This window comes from Carassius auratus, chromosome 16, assembly GCF_003368295.1.
Source record: "Carassius auratus strain Wakin chromosome 16, ASM336829v1, whole genome shotgun sequence".
In the NCBI taxonomy this organism is placed as follows: Eukaryota; Metazoa; Chordata; class Actinopteri; order Cypriniformes; family Cyprinidae; genus Carassius; species Carassius auratus.
The window spans coordinates 12,700,447-12,715,761 of NC_039258.1; the positions used below are offsets into that span (position 1 = coordinate 12,700,447).

At 36.5% G+C, this 15,315-nt stretch overlaps 1 protein-coding gene across 5 annotated transcripts in view; it reads left to right on the forward strand.

The window, feature by feature from the left end:
- grb10b (growth factor receptor-bound protein 10b) overlaps window positions 1–15,315 on the forward strand; it is a 101,996-nt gene that overhangs the window by 78,784 nt on the left and 7,897 nt on the right. For 4 of the 5 annotated variants that reach the window (XM_026284144.1, XM_026284141.1, XM_026284143.1 and 1 more), the window contains 11 exons: window positions 4,305–4,461; window positions 7,649–7,764; window positions 9,612–9,686; window positions 10,112–10,249; window positions 10,483–10,593; window positions 10,783–10,881; window positions 13,120–13,197; window positions 13,562–13,678; window positions 13,913–13,979; window positions 14,655–14,742; window positions 14,875–14,968. In XM_026284144.1, the coding sequence (XP_026139929.1) occupies window positions 4,305–4,461; window positions 7,649–7,764; window positions 9,612–9,686; window positions 10,112–10,249; window positions 10,483–10,593; window positions 10,783–10,881; window positions 13,120–13,197; window positions 13,562–13,678; window positions 13,913–13,979; window positions 14,655–14,742; window positions 14,875–14,968 (1,140 nt within the window). Of the gene's footprint in view, window positions 1–1,885; window positions 3,509–4,304; window positions 4,462–7,648; window positions 7,765–9,611; window positions 9,687–10,111; window positions 10,250–10,482; window positions 10,594–10,782; window positions 10,882–13,119; window positions 13,198–13,561; window positions 13,679–13,912; window positions 13,980–14,654; window positions 14,743–14,874; window positions 14,969–15,315 lie in introns of those variants that run through there. The other variant, XM_026284145.1, reaches the window with a different exon arrangement.

The window sequence follows — 15,315 nt, forward strand, 5'->3', positions numbered from 1 at the left end:
TATAAATCATTCTCACAAAATGAATATTGAGATAATGTGTATTTTATTCATTTAAACCATTTTAAAGCCGCGCTGCACCATAACAGCTAAAGCCTGTCTACACAAAGCGACTGTTGAAAATCATTTGTAATTTGCGCTGATACGTCATAAATAGAACGCAGCAGCAGTTTTCTGTCAGGTATTTTTCGCAACGTGCCACGCAGCATCCAGTTTAGACAGCATCTCTGATTATAATGTAGACAGTGTAGACACTGTGGTAGGGTAGAGATTTTCTAAAACTGACAGTTCTTCTGAATGTTTTTACAGCAGATTTGAAAAACAAGAGTCCCACAAACACACATAGACATATTCATTGTCTACTCTACAGCAATGTCTACCTAAAGTATGTAAAATAGCGTTCAGGGAATTGTTTCCAAGGTTTTCATTCCTGGGGGCCTTGGTGAAAGGTGTTGCAGGGGGCGCTTGGACAGATATATAAAACATATTATTTATACAGAACATAAATTAAGCTGACACTTGTAAATTAACCAGTTGATTCCTTTTTAAAAATGTGAAGAAACTATACTGGGCAGTAGAACTGGCTCTTTATTCCCTAAAACAGTTATTTATTTAGTCTATGTGACTCAGAGACATGAGCACACTGGAAAACAGGAAAGATGAAAGACAGGAAGTGTTGGTCTTAGCCTGGAACCAAACGTTAACACCATTCCTTACCTCTAACAGCTTTAATTACTGACGGGAAAAGTAGGTGTGGTAATATTTGTTGGTTTCATTAATGCCAATTTTATGACAATCTGGTATCATTAGTTACTTGACTTATGAATTAACCACCTGAAGACATTCATTCTTCTTATATGTTTTCCCCGATACTGTCAGGAAAAAGACTTTTGCGTGACAATATAATTGTGTTATGTAACTTAATATTTCTATTTTGGGATTGACTGGAACATCTCATGGCTGATGCATTCATTTGCACATTGCAATCTGATTGCTAACTAATCTTTGTTTTTCTTGGTAAATAGGAGAGTTAGCTATGCTCTCTGGAGGCTCTTGGGGACTCTGAAAGATTCCAATGACTTCCAGATTTGCAATGGAAAAAGTTCCTACGTTTTGGAAACAAACACTTGTCAGAGCCTAGCAGTTAGCATATGTGCTCAGACACTTTTGGTCATCATTAACTCACCCTCATGTGATTCTAAACTCATACTACATTTTTCTTCTACAAAACAAGATGTTTTGAAGGATGTCCAACGGTTCTTTCCATATAACAAAAGCATATTGTGTAAAGCTTCACAAAGGTGTCATAAAAGCACTCCATATGTCTGTATTCCAAGCATTTTTAAGCAATGCAGTATCTTTGTTTTGATTGCCCTTTGCTTTTAGCTCATGAATCTTAATTGTTTTCACATATTCAAATGGCATACACATGACACAAATTTGAAACTAGTTTGTAACTTCATTTCTCTTCCATTTCCTTGCTTCTTTTAGTAATGTTTGTCCGCACTACTGCTATCAGGGGCAATAAAATATTATTTGAAAAATTGTTAATTTTAGTGATCAGGGATGTTGGAAAAATCAAAGTGTGTGAGACATATAATATTATAAAACTTAACTTATTAATAGTAATATTTGACATGACATACACACATTTGATTTGCTGAAGGAGACTGGTAAATAAGCTTACTGGTTTATCCTTTACATGCTGGTTTCTACTTGGTCCAGAATGTAATATTTAAAATAGATAAATAGATAATAGATAAATAGATAAATAAATAAAAAATAAATAAAGCTCTAATATGACTTTGTCTCAAAAAGGGGGTGTGTGTGTGTGGGGGGGGGGGGGTGTAGATATACATATTTTTGTTAAATAATGGTATGTCCCTGATGGTTATACTATAAAAATAAACAGGTCAAGATGACAATGTAAAAATTTACAGACAAACTCCTACATAAAGTCCAACAGTAACCATTTGGTAATATGGGTCAGTAGGGTAATGTTGGACCTGCTGTACATTGCAAGACATGGTTGCAGCTTATGACGCTACGAGATGGTGAGTGCACATATGGGACCCAGTCTTCTCCCCTCTGACTGCCAAAATGGTATAGTGATGAGTGACAGAGAGGAGAAGAGGAGGAGCAGTCAGACCAGCTGGAGCACTGGAGAGTTTGCATACCTTTTATGTTACCACCCCTACTGACTCTTTCTTCTGGACTGATTCCAGCACTCCCTCCAGCCCTCTATCCCCGACTTCCTCTTGCTGCCTTCCTTCCTCCCCACCCCCATAACTGAAATAGTCTCCTAAAGGATTGAAAGGGATTGAGTCGTCCATTCTGTCCGGTTTCCTGTGGACACAGAAAGTTAATTTTAGCAGGGGCAGTCAAGCAGATATGCGTGTCAATACAGAGAGAGATCAAACCTTGAGATGAAACTCCATTAAAGAGAAAAACTCAATTAAATTCCACAGAAATGGGTGGGTGTAGCCTCATTGTGTCCGTCTTCTGTTGAATTAGCTATCTTAAAGTTTGTGTCTGACTTCCTTGTTTGCATATGTCTTTAGGATTGTCTGTGAGAATTCAGGGGTCCCAAATGAAACTGCTGGGGTTTGCTTTTTAGTTTTATTTTTTATCGGCTTTAGTGGAGGAATGTTGGCATAAAGTTTGGCTGGGGGGAAGGCAGTGAGCGGCGTCTCAAGTGTTGGCATTTGTTTCATTTCAACTGTAATGAGTCTTGCCCTATCGTGAGAGAAATTTCTGGCTTCAAACTAACAACTTCAAAGCTGGGCTTTTGAAAGTAAGAAAACGTTCAACAAGTCCTCACATGAAACTCATTCAAGACTCTGGAAATGAAGGTTTAGACAGCTGAGAAGCTTTGTCTGTCTGGTCCTATCGCCCTCTGCACTTCAGAGGAAAGAAACGAGCTGCTAAAAACGAGCTGTTCTCATTTCGAGAGTGAAAAGAAACTGAAGCTATGCAGAAGGGGGAAAGAAAAGTTAAGGCTGTGCGTGCATATGACTGCACGTCTGTGTATGTGCGTCTGTCGATGTGTGTGCGTGTTTGAGGGGTGTGTAAGTTTGTGTGTGCGACTGTGTCTGTGTGGGAATGATTACATCAGCTTGAGCTAGCCCTATGATTGGTTAGGGAAGTGTGGTTTGATTCACTACCTAAAAGCCTGTGGCTGTAACCCTTTGTGAGGGGAACAGAGGCAAGTTGTCTGCCAAGCTGGAAACAGTGCCATCTGCATGCTCTGTCCTGCGCCAAAGCTAGACAGAGAGAGAAAGAGAAGGAGGGAGATTGTGACAGGTAGGATATGCTGAGCCACTGACGGGAAGAAGCATCTGCAAAGCATCGGAACTGCTTTTTTCCTTTTTCCGGTCCTTTTTTTCTCTCTTGTGGAGTTGTGGAGACATTCGGGGAGCTGGTTCGTCTCTCAGAGTGTGGAGGAGGACACAGGCTGCTGGGGAAAATGCCATCGTGTTCTTCTGACTGTTGCCTGCTCAGGCCTGGGGAGGTAAGATTTCTCCTCAGCCCAAATCTAGAGCTCCTCCTGGCTACTTCGGAATCCCTCTCCCCCTAGGAGACTAGAAGAGTCTGGGGAGTTGGTGTCCGTCTGTAGTGGGGAGAAAAATAGAACCTGTAACTAAAAATCAAAAAAAGAGCGTGACGGGAACGGTTACATCCACGGTTTGACTGAATGATGGAATTCATCTGAGTAAATGTCGTGGAAAAGCTGTAAAGGTTGATGGAATGGATTTCTAAATGTATGTGGTGTGGGCTTAAAAAGTGTGCTGGGTGAGAGAACGTATGAAAGATCTCGGAATGTGTTAGCGATGTTGCAAATAGGAATAGAGAATTTTCGAGAAAACCTAGTATGTGTGTGTGATGAAGGGGACACAATGGCAGGCGACTCGTTTAGTGTCGAGCACCAAACTATTTAGAATTAAATCTTTTTTTAAGCTTCTCCAACACATATTAACGATGTAGTCTAGACACTGAATTTGTATGTGAGAAGACATGCATTTGACCATGGCTTTACAATCGGGGTCAAAGCCTTTGAAGAGTTACGTATATTATTTTATTTTTGTGTAAAGATATCATAAGTTCACATAAAATGTTGTTGTGTTTCACTATTTGATGTTTATTTTATTTCCGCCGGGGCCCTAGAAAATAAAATTGTCTAGTGACGCAGTAAAATTTCCCAGTATGTAAATGTGTTTTTCCATGCAAGAAATGTGTAATTGTTGTTTCAGTTTAATCTCAACATCATATCTAAAATATCTGATTTTTTTTTTTTTCATGTTTTTCAGATCATAAAAATCTTCAGCGAGGATGGGATGGGAAAGGTGGTGGAGATCCCAGCCGACATGACGGCGCGAGACCTGTGCCAGTTTCTCGTCTATAAAAACCATTGTGTGGACGATAACAGTTGGGCTCTTGTGGAGCATCATCCAGCCCTGGGACTCGGTAACTGACTTGCTAGTTTTCTAGGCTAGAGGGGAGCGAGTGAATTTATAGAGCTGTTTTAAAGTGTCTGTGTGTGCGTGAACCACTTTAGATGCAGTAATTACAGGCTCTTTTGTGCTAGAGTTGAAATCAATGATGACCATGTAAAAGAAGAAGACAGACTTCCTTGATTCTTCCTTTTATGTCCTCGGGCTGAGGGTAATTGATTAACGGTCGCCGGAGGAAATCCCGTCTCACGGAGAGACATAACAGGAAGTTAAGTTCCCCAAGAGTTGAACTGGTACTGGTTCTTGTATTTTAGAGTTGAGCATGGGATATTAATGTGTTTTGTGTTTCAGGACACAATTTATAAGGTGACCCAAGATAGCACCAAAGCTGTTTATGATCCAAGATTCAACTACCAGAAAAATAAAAGTTGATATACATTTTAAGCCATAGTTGAAGTAGTTCAAATGATATTTCCTTTTACCTTGCATAGTTCTTTTCTTTCTTTTTTTTTTTTTAGAATGTGAGCATGACATGTTAATATCTCCCTAATTTGGCTATATTTTAGAAGATGACAGATGAATTTGTAGATGAAATCATATAATTTGATTGGACACAACATTAGGAAGTGTTTTTTTGAACGTTGAAAGTTCATAAGCCTCCCAATTTTGCCATCCAAACTATGTAGAGTTATATAATACTTAGTATTTTATTGTTTGTAATTAGAATTATTATAGTGCTTTAGCTCGTACTGCTTTAAACTCAAACATGGTCAGTGGGTTTTTTTGATGCTGATGGTTGCTGTCAGAGTGCACATGTTGTGGACAAATCTCTAGGCTAACGCATGCTGTGTGTTAATTGGTTACCTCAAATAACCTGTGGCGTGAACTTGAGGCTTGCTAGTAGAACTGAAGTCAGCCCAGGGCAACGAGTCATACAGTAAGTTCAGCCACCCGAGTACGTGGTCTGGACAGGATTTCGTTTTCCATTACAACTATTTGCTTTGTTTGGCAAACAAATCATTTTCTTTTTATTTGCAACAGACATCCTGCTTCCTTTCTCTGTATCATCATTCTTTCATCATTCTTTCAATGTTCTATTTTACTTTCAGTTTCCAAGTGAGTGTTTGAGATCCAACAGATGATTAGGAAATTTTGGGGAATTTTGAGACTGTAGCTGCCAAAAGCTATAAGTCTACTCATAGTTTCATGTGGTTCACCTACAGTCAAGTTAAATATATTTATATATATATATATATATATATATATATATATATATATATATATATATATATATAATTTTTTTTTAAGTAGATAGCTACATTGTAAGTCATTAATAAATGAAACTACGTTTCAGATATTAAAGGGGATAATGTAAATATATTGTTTCACATGTTAGTATCTGAATATTTTAATCAACAATTAATCATATAATTGTGTTTATCTGATACAAAAGCAACGATAATCTCAATTATTAAGTTGTTTGGAAACTAAACACTAAATGCAACTAATAAAAAGACCTCGGTTTCTATATCTGATGAAAACATGGTGAACAGCATCATAAACTAAACAAAAAGAAATACCTAACAGAGATTCATGTTTAGAATGGTCTGTTAGTGTATTAACCGAAATGAACTCATTGACTTCTCAATGCTACACATACAAAAAAGGCGTGTTTGGAATTTAAGTTTAAACCTTTTTATTTTACTTGTTTAGGTAAGCACAATCTCTGAAAATAGCCATTGTGTTGGTATTTAGTATCCCTGATACAATTACATTAATAATATTAATCTTATTTATCTCTTAATTCACTTTTTCTAACACAAACCGTTTGGACAAATGCTTTATTTTATATGCGAAACAGTCTGCGTTTAAAATGTCAAAGCAGGTCCATTCCTCATTTGTTATGGATCCTCTCTGCTAGAATATTGCAAAGTGCGGTTGAACGAATTCATGACATCATCTCTTTGCAATCCCTTCTCTCTCCTTGCTAAGCCAAATATTGAACGGTGGGATGATGGAAAAGCTTGTCACTTCAGTGTACTTCTGTATCTCCAAGCGCCATTTCAAGATGGATGTGTTGTGGGGAAAAGTCATAAACAGGGTTTATCGTAAAGTGGATTAAAGTGTGCATAAATTGATACACATATACAAAATTGTTGTTAGGGTGAATAATTGCTATATGCTTTCTAGACACATCGACTGAAGAAAGGAACAAATATGGTGGAAAAAGTAAAGGTTTTTTAACCTTTTTTTATTATATAATTATATAATAAATAATCGTTATTTTTTCATCCACCTTAAGCACTAAACTGCTTGAAAATCAGAAACCTTGAGTTGTTTGTTTGTTTGTTTTTTCAAATTACACTTTAGAAGCATATTTGTCTTATTTTAACCTTGTATGGAACATCATTGTTTTCTCTGCATTTTTGCCTAACTTTATTTTATCTGAGACTTTTCAATCTGAATTTTGGTAAAGCTGTGGCTCATGCTAGACTTTGAGGATGCAAAATTTTGGATAATGTGATGGTTGTAATATGATGTCACAACGTCTTAAAAAATAAGAATACATTTTGATTCTTCCTAAACACATATAAACTATCCAAAATATGGAATCTACTCTGCTTTTCTGCATGCAAAGAGGTCACACCATGATGTAGGCTATAAGTCTTCTATTGGTCACACATCTTCGCATGATACAAATTTGCAAGGCAGAGCTCAACAAACTTGAACTTTGGAATACAGTGAATTTTTTTAGCATGCATGACTACAGTAGCATTAACTACACATTTAGACCCATAGGACAGAGATTGTGATAAAGACAGAGAAACTAAATAGAGATCTATGCATAAATCAAATGGAGGGCTTTTTAAAGTCAGTAAGTCCCTTTACTGGTTAAGCTGAATGGGGAGTGGGGAGAGAGGTGGTGTGTGGGGGGATTTATCTCCTCCAGACAAACTCTCTTTTCATCAGGCAGGGATCGCTCACCCTGTTTATTTTTTGTCTGCCTGCATGAATGCTAACAGACAATGATGTCATTCAAGATGCAAATATTACACCACGCATGAGTCTTTGGTTACAAAGATGCATTTTTGTCATATGTCTATACACACAGACCTTTTCAGAAGAGCAATACAGACCTTGAAGGGTGTATGTGACTTATTTTAACCTGATTCTTTTTTTCTCTCTCCATAATTCCACAGAGAGATGTTTAGAAGACCATGAACTGGTTGTCCAAGTGCAGGCATCAATGACCAGTGAGAGTAAATTTCTCTTCAGGAAGAACTATGCCAAATATGAATTCTTTAAAAATCCTTTGGTAAGTTAATCCAAGTCCTCACTTGAACTATTTCATAATAAGGTTAAGATGATTTTTATTTCTGTCTCGTAGTCAAGGTGTAGGTGTCGGTAGGTACATAAGTAACGTGACACGGATTATCGCTGAAGGAAAGTTCCTCACATTAATGGACTGTTTTCAGTCTTATTTGGTAGATGCAGATATCAAGTGACATGATTCCAGTTCAGTGAGCTGCTCTCACACTCTCTCACACACAAACCAAAAGAAATCCATGCCTCTTACTGTTTGGGCTGGTAATCAAACACTTTCAGGAACATTCGGTCCTCTTGTAAATTCAGCTGGAGACAGAGAGGGGAAGGGAATCTGTGCTTTAATTGTAAGATTTTTTTTTGACCCTTGACACTGTTTTAAAATGCTGTAACACAAGAATGCTACTGACTATAGAATCTTTGGGAACACTTACTTTGGGCCTGTTTACACATAGTCACCTTATGCACCTTGACTGATCATATTGCACCCCATTTACACTTGGCAAAATGTATGTGCTTCCATAAAATGAGTAAAAAACGAATTATATTAAATATAATGCAGACATAGTGTGACTTCTGTAAAGATTCTCGTTCTAGTCTGCAAAATGTTCACCCGATTTGACACTGGCAATTAGTTTCTAAATAGTTTCTAAATTCAAATAGTTTTTCTCTATCCATTTGTCTCATCCATGATTGTCCAGTCACTTGTGGGATTGCCAAACACATAACAGATCATTGATGTATTCAGTTGGTTATGACATAAAAAGTAAGTAATTAAGAATTATACAGGTTATATACAATGCTGTAAAAATGATTTATTTTTTTATTTTATTCTAATACATTATGTGCACTTTAAATAATATTTGTTATTCATTTTTTCAAGTTATTTTCTGAACTATGCATAGCTTTGTACTGAATCTCCTGAAATTCCTTGTGGTGGTAGAAAATCATTAGAAGAAAGTCAATGGGTGGCAGACTTATGCTTTTAAAGATTATGTAATACTCCATTGTTTTGTGGGTTTTTGGACCAAGGAGCTTTTAGAATAATAGCAAATAATTGCTCTTTTTTCATCCAGCTTAAGCACTAAAGACAGGGTTTTTCCAGCAGTCATTACAAAACCTTTCCCTGTGTTGAAGATTCTTTTTTCTCTGTGATGAGGCAAAATGTTAAACAAGCAGATTGATATCTTTAATCATAGAAAAGTTATTGTTACTTTGCATTATTATTATTAATATTATAGACTTTTTTTCACTTAATAAGCATCATACAACTAATAAGACTTATATACTGTAACTTTGAATTCATTCACACTCAACATTGAGATGTAAATGTAAAAGTTATATTAAAGGGAGTGTCTATTTACACTAAGTGCAAATGGCACTTATATTTAAATATTTACACTAACTCTTCCCACCAGCGTGTGATTGAGGTAGTCAAAACTACAAAAGATGGTTGTCAAACATCAGCTTCAGTGTGGTGTAGGTGGTAAAGCATGTGCTGTAGTCTTTTTGATGTGATCGACCCTTTTCAAATCTCATTGGAAAGGCATTTATTTTCAATAAAAATTAAAAAGTTGAAAATAAAGTATCAGGTAGGGTTAGGGTAGGTGTAGGGAGGGCTTTATTGTCCCGAAAATGTGGCATCTATTAAATAATTTAAATTAAAATTATAATTTACACTTAGTACTTTATCATTGCATTCTGTTTTATAATGTACTATAATACTGAGGTGCAGGAAAGTTCCACTATTTGCAAAAAGTAGTAAAATAGCAGAAGATTTTAACAGAGTGAAAAACATGTTTTTGTTTATTTATTTATTTTATTTTTTTAATTTTACAGAACTTCTTCCCAGAGCAAATGGTTGCCTGGTGTCAGGAAACCAACGGGACCATCCCCCCATCTCAGCTCCTGCAGGTACAACACTGACACGTGTTCTCTTTCCCATCACCCACTGCTCTAACATCAGCCCACACATCTTTGCTTTTTTACGAGATAAGACCCCTCTCTTATAATCTAGATGACAACTGAGTTAGTGAAAAAAGATATGCTACATACAACAGATTTATTTTTTCACAATAGACTGATTATTTACAGTATTACATTTACAGTTTTTTTTTTTTTTTTTTTACAAAATAACCTTTCTCTTAATATACAGTACACACGTTTAGTCTGATATAGCTCATTTCCTCGAGTCCCCCATAACCTTCCTGGATACCTATTTAGTTTTAGGTTTATTAGCACGTTCAGACCTTTGTTAAAACCTGGTTGTGAATAGTTCACACAGAAAAGAAAATGTTAGATTTTTCGAACTTTCAATTATTTTCTTCTTTTACCTTCAGAACTTCTTAAACTCCAACAGTTGTCCTGAGATCCAGGGATATTTGTATGTGAAAGAAATGGGCAGGAAATCATGGAAGAAACTGTATGTGTTTTTAAGACGGTCAGGGTTGTACTTCTCAACAAAAGGAACGTCAAAGGTGAGTTATCTTTCATACTGGTGAAATGTAAACCCTAAACTTAAATTTAGCTTGCTTTATTTTTATGAAACAAAACCTAGTCTGTTTTACCAGTCTGTATCATGTACAAGCCTCTGTTAATGTCATCAGGTGCTGGTTAGAACTGTCCCCTCCCCCATTTCTGAGTGCTCTTTTAGTGCCCTCTCCCCTCCTTATCCATTAAATGACATGAGCTGTTGGCTGATCTTTCACAGGAGCCCAGGCATTTACAGCTACTAGCAGACCTGGAGGACAGCAATGTCTTTACAGTAATAACAGGGAGAAAGCTGCACAATGCACCAACTGACTTTGAATTCTGCATAAAAGTAAGTTCATGTGATCTGTTGTGAGAACTTAAATTAGATAAGCTCTGAAAAGTTAAATGTTAAAGATTTAACATACATTTTTTCAAAAAAAAAAAAAAAGCATTTACGCTTTGCAGAAAAACACAGTTAAACATCTCACTAGGTTTTAGTAGCAGAGTGACTAATGTTGTGCATTATGATTTTTTGCAGCCTAACAAAGTAAGGAATGAAGTGAAAGAACTGAGGATGTTGTGTGCAGAGGACGAGCAGAGCAGAACATGCTGGATGACGGCCTTCAGACTCTTCAAGGTTGGTAGTAGAACCACATTTCACTGGCTAATGTACCTGTGCCTTTTTCCTGGCTGATTTAGAACCTTCACTTTTTCCATGTTACATCTGGAACCTGAGCCTTTTTCCTGACTGCGCTAGAACCCAAAGTTTTTCACTGGTTTATTTAACCTTATTACATGGCTCTGTAGAATACTTGATTCTGATTGGTCAGTCGGGTCTTTCGGCAGTATGGTATCCCTCGATAACAACCGGTAAAAGTGACGTGACATACGTCAAAGGTGATAACACAGCTAATAAATATGATAACACAGGCTTATACGGGCAACTGAAGTCGGCCCTATACTCTTGCTATGAACAGTTTTTCATGGTGGAATCTTTGCATTTGTTTAGCTTATAAAATATTAAAAATTGATTCAAAATGGTGTACATACAATTTATGTCATCCTGGTATTGCGGACTCGCGCTTTCATTTCAAACAAATGCAGCTGCTGCCATTTTGATACGATTGTTTTGTACGCTGTAATGGATTATAAGAGAACTAACAAACTGGTAAGATTTTTTTTTTTAAATTGTAAACAAATAAATCTTTTATTACCTTAATTATTTATGTGGTGAAATGTTGTGGAATACGTGGTCAAATGTCCGTCTAGTTTGAACTTGCCGCTTGCTCGCAACTGCTGTCTTCATGGAAGCTTTGCTTTCAAATATTTCAACTCAATTCGATATTTTGTATCGAATTATGTACTTATGTGGCAAGTAGCCATGTAATAAGCTGGATAATGTACATTCAGCCAGTTGTTATTGTAGAATAAAACCCACCAGGGTGATACAACACTGTTGTGGGATATTCTGTGATAATAACCAGCTGGATGTACATTTTCCCTTAATTAACCTTTATGTTGTGATACCTCTTCTTTTTTACTGGCAGTTTTTAAAGGGTGCACTCAGCACCCTCTCTGTGGTTCACCTTGAACTTTAAACTTTAGCTAACTGAGCTAGAATCTGGAATCCTGGCCAATCTAGTATTTGTAACCTTTCCTTAACTGATCTGCCGTTGAAACTGAAAACCTGATCCATGCTCACCATCTCCAGGCTGATCTAGAACCCACTTATGTTCTTTCCTGATCTAAATTATTCTTCCCTTGGCTAATTTAGAAGCTGCTTATTTCTCTGACTAATCTAGATCCCATTGATTTCCATGGCTATTATAAAAAATGCACACTTTCATATGCTCATCTAGAAACTGCACCCTTTCCAGAATCTGAGTCTTCTTCCTGACAGATCTAGAACTTATATGAGTTTCAAGGTTTATCTAAAATCAATATCCTTCCCATAACTGATCTACAACATGCACTCTTTCCTTAGCTGTTCTAGAACTTGCATTTATTCCCTGGCTGATCTAAAACCCCATATCCTTCCCCTGGTTTATTTAACCTTAACCTTTACCTTGAATGATATAGAACCTGATAAATTTCACTGAATAATCTGATGCCTCTTCTTTTTACTGGAAGTTTTAAAGGGCACACTTCATCTGGAACCTAAACTTTAGCTAACTGAACTAGAACCCACACCCTTTCCTGGCTGATCTAGAATCCACACCTTTTGTCCTGGCCAATCTTTGGATTTGTAACCTTTCCTTAACTGATCTGCAGTTGAACCTGCTAACCTTCCCTGACTGATCTAGAATGCTCACCATCTCCAGGCTGACCCTGAAACCCCTCCTTTCCTGGCCTGATCTAAAATCTTCTTTCCTTGGCTAATATAGAAGCTGCTAATTCCCTGACTAATCTAGAACCCAATGCTTTGCTTTTCATGGGTATTCTAAAAACTGCTCCCTTTCATATGTTCATCTAGAAATGGCACCCTTTCCAGAATCTAAACCTTATTCCTGACTGATCTAGAACCCATATGCATTTCAAGGTTTATCTTAAACCAATATCCTTTTTCCCTGACTGATCTACAACATGCAATCTTTCCTTAGCTGTTCTAGAACAGCACACACTTTACACACTTTATACACTTTAAGGCTGATCTAGAACCTAGACCCTTTTCTTTGACTGATCTAGAGCATCTGTGACAAACATAATGCAGTTATGTTCTATGCATAAGACGTAAATGATGTATTACATGTTGTGTACTGAAATGGGGAAAATGACAAATCAGCATTCTGTACATCAGCATTATGTTTTATTGTGGTATTTTGTAAGGGTAAAATTATTTTTTCAACTGTTTAACTTTTTTTTTTTTTTCTTATAGTATGGAATTTTACTCTATCAAAATTACAAGATCCCCCAGCAGCGAAAAACATTGCTTTCACACTTCTCAGCACCCGTGGTAAGACACTCACTCACTTAATCTACCCCTGCATTCTCTCTATCTTTCTCTCTACCTCACAGATGGAGCATTAATCAGACGTGTCAGTATGTGGGCCATGATGTCAAATTATGGAATGATTGTTCAAGTGTTGGCAGTGAAGTTATTATTACAGCTTGTCCTATGGATATTATGCAATGCTGACAATTTTTGAAAAAAAAATACCAGAGATCAATCCATGCATGTTAAGGTTATGCTTAAAAAGTTTTAACTACTGCTTACTGGTTTAGAACATGTACTAGATATAGACTAGATAATAAGCAAAAGACAAAACATCTATAATGTGTCAAACAAAGTCGCTGTAACTTCCGATCTTCTTTTCCAGAGGAGTGTCTCAGAGAACTCTCTGGTAGCCATGGATTTCTCAGGGAGGATAGGCCGAGTGATTGACAATCCTGTGGAGGCTCAGAGTGCTGCCATGGAGGAGGGACATGCCTGGAGAGTAGGTTCCAATGATCTTCTTTGTTTTGATTGTTTAGATATTTGATTTTTAAAATATCTAACAGATGTTCTTTCCTGATCTAGATGAATTACAGATAATATAAATCGTGTTTCTAAGCAGTGTTTACCAGTGCAACACAGATAATACAGATACTGTTTTGTAATCAAATTAGCATGATGTAGAGCATTTTAAGTTGATTGACTGTGTGGTTTATGTCTCCCTATCTTTTTTCAGAAGAGAAGTCAGCGTATGAATATACTAGGAAGCCCCAGCCCATTACACCCCTCATCATTAAGCGGAGGTACTTTCTAGAGTGTTTAAATGAGTATTTTGACATATATTAACTTTTTTACATTTATATTTACTCTATCATGCCTAATTTTGTATTTGAAAGAAGCCTTTTGTTTTTACCAAGGCTATGTTTATTCAATCAAAAATACAGTAAAATAGTGTAAATATTATTATAAATGGATGGCAAATAGCATTTTTAGTAGCCATTGCTTCAGTCTTAAATATCATGTGATCCTTCAGAAATTATTTTAATATGCTGGTTTGGAAACATTACTTATTACTTATCAATTTTAAAAACAGTTTTGTTGGAACCAATGGTTCGTTATATTTTAATCAACTGAAAGTTAAAGTAAATTCTTTGTAACAAAGTGAAATGACCTACTGTCACTTTTGATCAGTGTAATGCATTATTGCTGAATAAAATAATTAATTTATATGAATGTAAATGGTGGTATGTTTAGTACAAATCCAAAGTTTAGCTGGTAATGCAAATAAAGTAAATTGGATTTAAAAAAGGTGTAAAACTAAATTACTAATACATCATTGTCAAAATCCCTGCGATTTAAGAATATGTAATGTATGCCTTTAATGAAAAGATAACATTGAATATGCACAGTTCTCTGAATATGAAAAGTGCTCACCATCATCTTTGTCTTAAAGACATTTTGTATCTCCTCTGATCCAGTTATCCACAGAACTCAGCTATGGTTTCACGGTCGTATTTCACGTGAGGAATCCCACAAGATGATCCATCAGCAGGGCAGAGTGGATGGGTACATATTTATTACTTAAATTATATTGAAAAATATTATTAGCTCATTAGTTCTTCTCAACAACATTCTGGATGATTCTGTGTTTTGACTAAACAAGATATACTTAACACATAATTGTTTTTTGTGCAACAGAATGTTTCTCTTGAGGGATAGCCAGAGCAATCCTAAGGCATTTGTACTTACAATGTGTCATCACCAGAAAATCAAACATTTCCAGATTTTACCGGTAAGATTTTATAGTTTTAGTTTACCACACTCAAAACATGTAGCATATGAACTCTGTGTGCTGATGATGGCATATCCTTAAAGGAGTCAAGTATTCCAAGTATGCATTAGATTTTTTGAATACTACCTTGCTGAGAATGAGTGTGAAAGACAAGAAACGTCTCGGGTTATGAATGTAACCATGGTTCCCTGAGTATGGAACGAGACACTGCGTCCTCTAAGGGGTCGCTATGGGGAACACTTCGTTGTGACTCGTGTCTGAAGCATACATTGAAAAAACGCAAACGAGTTGGCCGGTGACAGCCTCTGATCTCACTACCGGTGCGACTATAAACAGGCACCGGGAAA